Raw genomic sequence first — 10,208 nt, forward strand, 5'->3', positions numbered from 1 at the left:
AAACGCGAGACATCACATAGCACGATACCTATATCTCGATCGGTCCCCCTTGAAAAAAATCTCGACCGGCCGTTTCGTGGAAAAAAAAAAGAAGATTTCGACCCCTATATCTCTCGCCCGGCCTACAGGAACCGCGAAGTAGTACCACATCTCAGGCAGGCCCACATGCAGCCGGTTCCGTCAACGAGCCATCTCGACCGCTGGTTGCAAACCGCGCGCACGCATGCTGACGCTGGCTGCGGAAATGGGATATCTCGTAGCATCTCCCGGGCTCGATTCCGAGCATCTCCCGATCAGATCCCCACTGATGCCAATTCCGGGCATCTTTGCCCGCACTATTACGTTTGACAGCTCCCATTAACTGACGATTTTCTATTTTGCATGTACGCACCTCGACTTTAGCTGGTTTTCTGTTTACAGGTCTAAGGATTACTTTATTCTGGGAAACGATTACATATGTATGTATGCAAACTTTTCAAGAATTGGACGAAAAATTCCCTTAAAAAAAGAATTCACATGTATGATTTTTCAGTAGCTAGTGGATTGTGTATTTGTGTTCTGCCTAGCACACTGCACATGTATGATTTTTGCAAAAAAGATGATTGAAGAAACGTGTATCAGTGCACTTGCTTACCTAACCCAACATCCACGAAATATATGGATTTTTTAGGGGGGAGTGTATAGAAATTACAAAAGCTCTCGGTACTAAACTGCAAACTCCATCATTTCTATTCCGCCATCTATATATACACTTCCTACCCAAGCCCACCCTCCTCACTATCCTCATCATTCACAACAAACCCAAAAACCAAACCTGCTCCTTCCCTATCTTGAACAACCGCCCGGAGACCTCCCCGTCGCCGTCGCCGTCACCGCAAATGGATCTGCTCAATGTGGTGCCGGCGGACGCCATGGCCTTCCCCCTCTACTCCCTCCCCGCGGCGGCCAACACCGTCGCCTCGCTCTTCGCCTGGCTCGTCGCGGCCCTCGCCGCCGCCGTCGGCCTCTGGCGCATCCGCGCGGTCGGCTCCTCCAACAAACTACCCGACGCCGGCGCCCGCAGCAGCACCCTCGTGGACGACAAGCAGCAGATGCAGGCTCTTTCGTCGCCTGCCGCTGACGAGCCACGACCCGCACGCACCGTGCCGGTGGAGCCGGCTTCCCCTATTAGCGAGCCGAGCTCGCCGTCCAAGGTCCGGTTCACGGCGTACTACGGCGGGGCCGGAGCTGACGCCGGCAACGATGGAGTAGTGGATGGCGTCAGGAAATGCGCGGACAGGGACGAGGACGAGGACGGCGTGCCCGTCGTCGACGACCAGAGCGAGACGCTGCCGAGACGGACGGCGTCGATGAGGATCAGGTCGGTGGCATCGACGGCGGTGCCCTGCTGGGAGGAGAGGGAGATGGCGGTGAGGAGGCGGGGAGATTTGGGCTGGTACCGCCACCTTGACATGGCAGTGCTCGACGGCACCGTCGTAAGGCTGTGGGACAGCGAGGTCACCGCGGCGGTGGCGTCGCCGAGGGCGCGGCGGGGGAGGGCAGGATTGGAACTGCACCTGTCACTATAGAGATGGAGATCCTGATGTGTATAATGTGGTTAGGATTATTGGACTGTGATTAGGTGGGTATGACAGTTTTGTCCTTCAATTTGGGCATGTAATATGTATGTGTATCATCGAAGAGGGCCGAGGCTGAAAAAATGAACAGCCTTCGTCTCAGCTCTCAGGAGAAATAAAAATTTGGCAAATGGCAGAGTATTCTTACTCAATCTCCTTCCCTGGTTCCATTTTCATGGTTTGCACTGCTTTCTATACATCCTTCTGACCCTGTTCTTCAGTGGATGAGTTGTTTTTTAATAATTCTAGAAGATATCAAGAATGTTGCCGCTGTGCGCCTGTGCCCTTGTAAAAATTGTACTGTTAAGAAATATCTCTTGTATACTTTATCTGGTGCATAATTTTCCATATCTTTGAACGGAGTTTTGCAGGTTTACATATTGGATGTCATTAGCTTAAAAAAAACATATTGGATGTCATTCCCAACGTCCATGATTTTATTTTTCACAACTGGCAACTCAATATGAGATGCAGGTTCAACTAAATGCACAAAACTTGAGTTCTCGCAATGGGCTCCTTTGATTTGTTTAAAAGGAATTCCATATTATTTTTAGAGGATTTAGATCCTTAGGAATTTAGGATCACTCTGCACACTATTTTTGGAGGAAATTTTTCATCAAACCTCTTTGTAGTTTTTGTTTTTGTGGCATCAACATTCTTTTATCCAAATTCATATGGTTTTCGCATCACTATGTTTCTTCTATTCCTGCATTTGAAAATCCTGTGAATTGAGGAAATAGAGGCACTAACTTACAATATTTTCCTTGGGCAAGGATTTTTTTTTCCCCAACATACAAGTATGCAACCCATGCCTATTGGTTAAGTGACACCATACGGCACTGTCGCAGATAATGCTATATAATCATAGTGATGCTTATAATCATAGTGATGCGAAGACGAAGCCGGCTTATCAATTGCACTATTATTATTTTTGCAGGATAAACGACAGTTTCTATTACTTAGCCAGCATCAAGGTCTTGCTTACACAGGGCCGGCACATCACCTGGTCCGTCCCTAAGCCACACAACAGTGTGTTCCTGAACTCCACCGAAAGTAGAAAGAAAATGACTAACTCTATTTTGCTCACGCCTAACAAAGGCAAACTTAATAACTCTGCCATCGTTTGCATATCAATTGCGCTATTAGTAAAGTTGCTACATGATTCATTGCTTTTTCCAAATGAATTCAGTGAACCATCTTTCAATAGCAACGTAGTGGCAGTCCTTGCCCCCCCCCCCACCCACCCACACACACAAAAAAAAATCATGGCTACTATATTGTTTTGCTTGATCTCTGCCAGATTTTCCAGCCAAATATTTCAGTAGGAGTATAACACATCATTGTCACCACTTCTGAAGCCACATAAAACTCATGGTTTTGGACCTCTTGGTGGCGGTGGAGAAAACAACACCATGTGTTGCTTTCCAATCGATACCAGTGTCACAGTGTAATCAATAGTAGCATGGAATCATAATTATGTGGATACGACGGTCTTAAATCCTTGTCTGGATTATGAATGCGACGTGCGTGTTGGGAGATCTGCACCATGAATGGTGATACCATAAGAATATGCTTGGACATATACTACTTGGTAGGTGGTTTAATTTACATAGAATGATTGTTCTAATTCAGTTGCACTCATCCCTCAAGCTGCAAGCATCCTTGAGATCCAGTGAACACGATCATATCATACAGAATGGTTATTTCCATTATGACTTATGGGTTAGCCCGGTTAGAAAAATTATCATACAGAATGGCACACAAGGGAAATTTAGATCCAATGCATGTTCATGCCATCCATTTCTCTTCTTTGTGGTTCCTATTAATTCATGCTTCAGCCAGTGATCTCATCAAATAGGAAATTACTTAGGCTAAACAAAATTTTGATGCAAGGATTGATCGAAACCGAAAGTCTTGCTAGCCGCATAGAAAAAGTTAGCGTGATAGTAGTTGGAAACTTGGACGTCAGGTGAACCTAACCATGCCCAAGAATGGCTCCAAACAAGGCAAGATCACATGCACCCGTCAAGCCCATCAAAGGCATCAATGCTGCTTCTGTCCGTATCCCAAGCAACTGGCTGCGCAGCGGCAAAGGAGTGGCGGAGTTTTATCGCGGCGTAGCTTTCGGTTCTCTGGTAGTATCGGGCACTGGTGGACGACGTCAAGCTGAGGAAGCTGTGCGTGCGTGCGTGCGGCAGCGGCCGGTGTGGACCGTGGCGGCGTTGCGTACGTCCGGATTCCGGAGGGGCGTCGGTGTCCTGTAGGCTGTGGCTGTGTGGCCGTATGCTTTTGTGCCGTCTCGTTGCCGGTGGAGCTTCCTGGCCGCGAGTTGTCGTAATATCATCACCGATACTAACGTGTGGTCTCGTTTGACACCGATTCTTCCCCGGCCCTCTCAAGGCAGCAAACATCCACTGTTTTGCTACGTCAATCGCCTTTCGGGACGATAGTTTTTTCTTTGAAGCTTATGAGTTCTTTCTATTTGTCTGTTTTTTTTGTTGAAAATATTAGCACATTTTTCACTAATCTAATCCACGAGTAAACAGTAAACATGACAAATACGGTATACATCTCATACCGATACCTAAGCATGTGAGCATGTACAGTACATAGTGCCGAAACATCCATGAACAACATATATACAGCCAACACATGAACAAGCAAATAGGGGATAATGAGTCATACCCTCCGGTTGGCCAGGCCAACACGGCAGCGGCGGCGGCGGCAGCCTCGGCATCCGTTGAGGCCTTCTTCTTGACGGCTTCGTCATTAGCCATGGAGTAGATGTAGGGGAAGCAATGGAAGCAGATGCGGATGGAGACGGGGACGGAGCGGGAGCAGTCGCGTCGAGACGCTCCCCAAAAACCTTATTGTTGTTCTCCCGGACAGGATCTCGAACGACGGGATTTTGAAGGCACCTGCTCTCCCAACCAACCATGCACGCGGTCGTTAGGATGGGATCGCCGGAAGCAGCATAGAGAGAGGAATAGTAGATGACGGCTACTGTTGTGCAAGAGGGAGTGAGTGAACTGAGTTAGGGTTCACTCCACTGGCCAGCGCCTTCTTATATAGGCCGTCGGGTGGATGGGTCTGGGCTGTAGCAACTCGTCAATTAACCATTTTTGACCGGCAAAAAATAAGCTTCGGCTCGGCTCGTTCCCGCAACCCGCGGCGCGCGCATGGTGACGAGGCGGCTGAGGAGGAGGATGAGTGTCGTGGTTCTAAGTCTGACAGTAGAATGGGGGGTAGGAATGGAGAGGCAAGATCCTAGCTATGGAGTAGTTGTACACACGAGTGTTTTACGAGTTCAGGCCCTTTTCGGAGGAAGTAATAGCCCTACATCTCAGAGCCCGGAGGCGGTCGACTGGTTTCTGTGTATATGAGTTACAGGGGTGCGAACCCTTTACACTGAGGAGGGGGGTGGCTTATATAGAGTTCGCCTGACCCCTCCGGCCCTCAGTTATGTAGGGTTTAAAGTACATTAAGACAGGAGGTTACTGGTAACGCCCTCATAAAGTGCCATGAAGATTATTAAAGCTACTTAATGACAGACCGTTGCGTGCTGAGTGACTTTAGGTCTCCTGGCCATCGAGTGGTTAGCTTCATGGTCGAGTGGCTATCTTCATCGTCGAGTGTCCTTGAGTTCGTCGAGTGAAGTCCCTCTTGGTCGACTGGAAGGTAGCTTCTTCTAAGGATGTCCTTGGGTAGGGTATCCTAGATAGGTCCATGACCCTAGCCTAGGTACATGTCTTCATCATTAGCCCCCGAATGGATCGAGGTTCGAGTGAGGAAGGGGTTGATAATTTTCTCCGACCCATTTCCCGTGCTCTGATTATGTGATATCCTGGATCAGCGATTTTTCTTTTATGGCGTTGGCATTAACTTTTCTTTCAGTCGCCTTGATCCATTCTTTTCTTCTGTCGAGTGAACTTTTGAACTTAGTGAACTTCTGAGCGATGGATCGCAGGAAATCTATCGTCTGACAGATTGATCTACCGTTAGAGGATTTTGTGGGATCCGAATTTTGGGAAGCGCGCGAAGCGGGGCGGACCGCGGTACTCGGATAGGATAAGGCGTGGACGCCTCGATTTCCGTGCCACCTTTTTCGCCACGTATCATGCGTGCGCGACTGTTTCGAGATGTGACAGGACCGCCCGGGCCTACTTGTCAGCCACTCGGAAGCGTCCTTATATAAAGCGCCGGGCGAGGGTTTTTGAACAATGCCTTCTCATTCTCCTCTCTGCCCTCTTTGCCCCCGTCCGCTGTGCCTGCTCTCGCCTCCGCCTATCCACTCCTCGCGTGCTTCGCCGGCGACAATGGTGAAGGAGAAGACGGTGGCCTTGGAGCGCGCGAAGAAAGCGACGGCGACGGGGAAAGCAAAGGGGAGAGCGTCCAGTCGGGGCAGATCTTCGTCAAGGTCCCGCCTGCCAAAAGGTTGGGTCCAAAGGGATTGGATCCGTTCGACCATCACCGAGACGGATCTCAATGACCTGGCCAACGAGGGTCTGATCCCCCATGGGTCAGCAAGGCTTCCGGGGACCGAGTGTCAACCGCAGCCGCGGGAGGGTGAGTGCGTTCTCCTTGCCACTCATGTAGGCCGTGGATTCTCTCTGCCGCCGAGTGTTTTCTTTCGAGGGTTTCTGAACTTCTTTGGGGCGCAACTCCACCACTTCACTCCCAATTCCATTGCCTATCTTGCTGCTTTCATGTCCATGTGCAAGAACTTCCTGGGTTGTCGACCACACTAGGGCCTCTTTAAGCACATATTCACCTGTCGCTCACAGACGGTGAAAAAGGCGAGTCCGGATGATGAGAGGACTAAGGTTATCCAGATGTGCGGGGGTCTTGGGATTCAGACGAGGAATAAGAGTACTTTCCCGGCCATGACCCTTCCTGAGTCGGTCAGAGGGTGGCAGTCGACTTGGTTCTACTGCCAAGACGAGTCGATGCCGGGGCAGTCGACTGGTCTCCCTCCGTTCTCCATGGACCGAGTGGACAAACCCTCTTCTCTGAAGGTGCTTCCTGAGGAGAAAGCTCAGGTAAAAATGTTGATGGAGCGCGTAGTCCAACTTGTTAGGGACGGAGTGACGGGTATGGATCTTCTGGAGGTCTTCCTTAGACGGCGCATCCAACCGCTTCGGTACCGAGGCCACCCGATGTGGCTGTACTGTGGTACCGAAGACACCACTCGCGTCCATCCAGAAGCGGTCAACGACGCCACACTGGAGAGGTGGGTGGCCGCAATCACAGGGAATAAGGACAACCCTCAAGGGGCTAGGAGGATCCCACCACTCGACTGTACCTATACACCGGACACGGTATGACCACTTGTCTCCAATTGTAGTCTTGCTTTATTCATTCTGCTTCGCTGCGAATTGGTCGATTGATCTTTGTTTTTGTTTTGTTGTCTGACAGGCCACCACTGAGTTATACTCGATGCCCAATGGAGTGCAAACGCCGACTGAGGAGGAGTAAGGAAGTGGGGGCGAAATCCCGGAGGAGTGGGATTCGGATGCTAACGACGATGATGAGGGTGATGACTCAGGTGAGGAGGAATAGGAGGAAGAGGAGGAGGAAGTTGTACCTCCTCGCTCGGAAAGATGCTCGAAGCTTGTCCATGATCCCGCGGTCGAGCGTGGTAAGGGGGTCGCAACCGTCACGCAGTCGTCCAAGCGCCCTCGGACTACTTCTCCGGTGCCGACTGAGAAAGCTCCGAAGCAATCTCGAGTGGCACCGTCGAAGTCGGCGAAGGTCTTGCCGAAGATGAAGATGGTGATCCCCACTATCTCAGGGTAATGGTGTAGCTTGAGTTTGTCTGTTCCACATGAGCTTATTCTTGGTCGACTCATGAGCTAATCGACTGACTTCTGGAACCCCAGTGCGGCTACTTCTGATACCTCGGGCAGAGCTGAAGATCAGGAGATGGAGGATGCTGTTACTTTGAAACCTGGTATGACTCTTGTAATTCCATCTTCAGTTGATTGATTTCTTGTCTCTGATTTTGATTCTTTTCTGCAGCTTCATCTAACGTCGTTATCGACCTTCCCGACGACGACGACGAGGAACCACTGAGGCAGAGAAGGAACAAGAAAGTGTCTACTGGCAAGGCGACTCAAGACGTGCCAGCACCCGAGACATTGGCCGTGGAGGGAGACAATGTTGCTCGGCCCACCGTAACCTTTGCGGTGCCATTGACAAGTGCTCGTCCTTCATCGTCGAGTGCTGCTCAACCCTCGCTTTTCTCAACCTACCACGTCCCAGAAGACCAAGCTAGTGCTGCTAAAGAAGCAATACGCCAAGCGGGGGTCATGATGGAGCAAGTGAAGGCAATTCGAGAAGCCAGCCAGGCAGCCTATGACGCCAGTTCAGCTCTTCAGAGTAATATTCAGGTCAGTCGGTCACTGCCTGTTCTGTTAGGATATGATATCTGAAAACTCTTCTTTCTGAAATTCCTAGAGTTTGTCCTACACACACTGGGTGTGTCGATTGAAATTCCGGGTTAGTGTGGGCACGCTGAGTGCACCCACTGGGTGTAGTCCCCAAGGCTATGGTGGACTGCTGGCAGTCGACCATAGTCTTTATGTCTTAAGTTTTTTCCTCGGGGATCAAACTAGGTCGAATAGATTCATAGACCGGTGGGGGCACGCTGAGTGCACCCACTGGGTGTAGTCCCCGAGACTGTGGTCGACTGCTGGCAGTCAACTATAGTCTGAAGAACACCTCCCATTTTTTTTGTTGGTCGACTGGTCGACTCTAACTGATGAAACTAGTGGGGGCACGCTGAGTGCGCTCACTGGGTGTAGTCCCCGAGACTGTGGTCGAATGTTTGTATTCGGCCATAGTCTTAGAAACGCTATGATTTTTCTTTAGTCACTCGGAAGTGAATTGTCTTTGACATCTGTTGATTGGTTCTTCGTAGAAATCCTGCGACCTTGCGGCTCGTTATACTGAGTTGGAGAACAAACACATCCAGCTCGAGCTTGATCTGAAACTGACCCAAGAGAACCTAACGAAGGCGAAGGAGGAAGCTAAAGGTATGTTTGGTGAGGCCTCCGACGACTGCCTTTGCCTCTCGTTTGTTTCAGAGTCTGATCTCACTGTAACTTTGCAGAAAAAGTGAGGGATGCCCTGAAGAAAAAAGACCTTGACTTGGCTGAGATGCAGAAAGCGGCTTTAGAGAAGACCAAGCTCGCAGATGAGAAGCTGGCTTCAGTCACCAAGCTTGAAGAAGAAAACACCAATCTGAAAGCTGCTCTGGATGCTGCCAACAAGGAGGTCAGTCGACTGAAAAGTGACAAGATTGCCCTGAGCGACAAGGCTAGTGAGTTGGTGGGAAAGAAGAACGATTTGGGGGCTTATCTGGGTGGACTCGCCAAGAAGCTATTCGTCATGCTTGAAGGTAATCTTTTGTATCAAACATACATTTTAACTGTGATCTCCGACTGTTGTCTTGACTCGGTGGTTGTGCTTGCAGAATTTTGCCAGAACTTTGAAGAGGGTTGGTCGACTGGAAATAAACCTGGATCCCATCAACTCTCCCATGAAAGATGAAGTCACCATGAATGTGCTCCGGCTTGAATCTCGCGTCGCTGCTGTCGTCGACTATCTCGCAAGGCTGAAGGTCGCAACTTCTCGCATCGACGCAACACTCTGGCCAAGAGAGACGCTCCAGAACGACCTCAAGTCTCTGGTGACTCGACTGAACGAGGTCCCAAGTCGAGTGCAGGAGTGGAAGAAGTCTTCTGCCAGGTGTGGCGCGGATGTTGCTCTGTCTCTGGTCCGCGTTCACTGCAAGGATGCACGAGAGGACAAGCTGGTGGCCCTTAGGGTGGCTAACACCAAGAAGCATGATTTCCGATCTTTCATGGAGACCTTCATCGCCGCTGCCACTCGGATTGCAGATGGAATCGACCTGGATGAGTTTGTTGCACCTTCCAGCCCTCCACAAGAGGGGTAAAAAACTTCTGAGCTTGATACTTTAAATTTGCATCGGTATGCCGAGTGAGTTTTGTAACCGACAAACCTTAACAGGCTTAGCGCCTGAGCACTTTCTGTCCCGTTAGGTATTATCCGAACTTGGATTCGATGTTGGATATGTTTGCATTTGGTTTGAGGTGTCTTTTGCAGGCTAAAGCGGAGTGCTCATTGCAATCCACTTTGCTCTCCACTCGGTGGGATTTTCAAAAACTTAGGCGAGCACTGGGCTGCAGCTAAGCCCCTGAGTGGGAGGTTTGCTCTCCACTCGGTGCGAATTTCAAAAACTTAGGCGAGCACTGGGCTACAGCTAAGCCTCCGAGTGGGAGGTTTGCTCTCCACTCGGTAGGATTTTCAAAAACTTAGGCGAGCACTGGGCTGCAGCTAAGCCTCCGAGTGGGAGGTTTGCTCTCCACTCGGTAGGATTTTCAAAAACTTAGGCGAGCACTGGGCTGCAGCTAAGCCCCCGAGTGGGAGGTTTGCTCTTCACTTGGTAGGATTTTCTAGGCGTACCTCTGGAGAAGGAGGTAGCAGTCAACCTGCACCTCGTCTTCCTTGCAGAGCGCATGTTGTATTTGTGGCGTAGCTCGAAAGGAGAGAGTAGCAGTCGACCTGCAC

At 50.1% G+C, this 10,208-nt stretch overlaps 1 protein-coding gene across 1 annotated transcript; it reads left to right on the forward strand.

The window, feature by feature from the left end:
• The first annotated feature begins 787 nt into the window (after positions 1–787).
• LOC123116185 (uncharacterized) lies at positions 788–1,772 on the forward strand. Its single transcript, XM_044537184.1, has one exon. It carries the CDS (start codon positions 879–881, stop codon positions 1,566–1,568), a length of 690 nt encoding a protein of 229 aa, XP_044393119.1. The 5' UTR covers positions 788–878; the 3' UTR covers positions 1,569–1,772.
• Positions 1,773–10,208: the final 8,436 nt, after the last annotated feature.

This window comes from Triticum aestivum, chromosome 5B (assembly GCF_018294505.1).
Source record: "Triticum aestivum cultivar Chinese Spring chromosome 5B, IWGSC CS RefSeq v2.1, whole genome shotgun sequence".
Classification (NCBI taxonomy): domain Eukaryota; kingdom Viridiplantae; phylum Streptophyta; class Magnoliopsida; order Poales; family Poaceae; genus Triticum; species Triticum aestivum.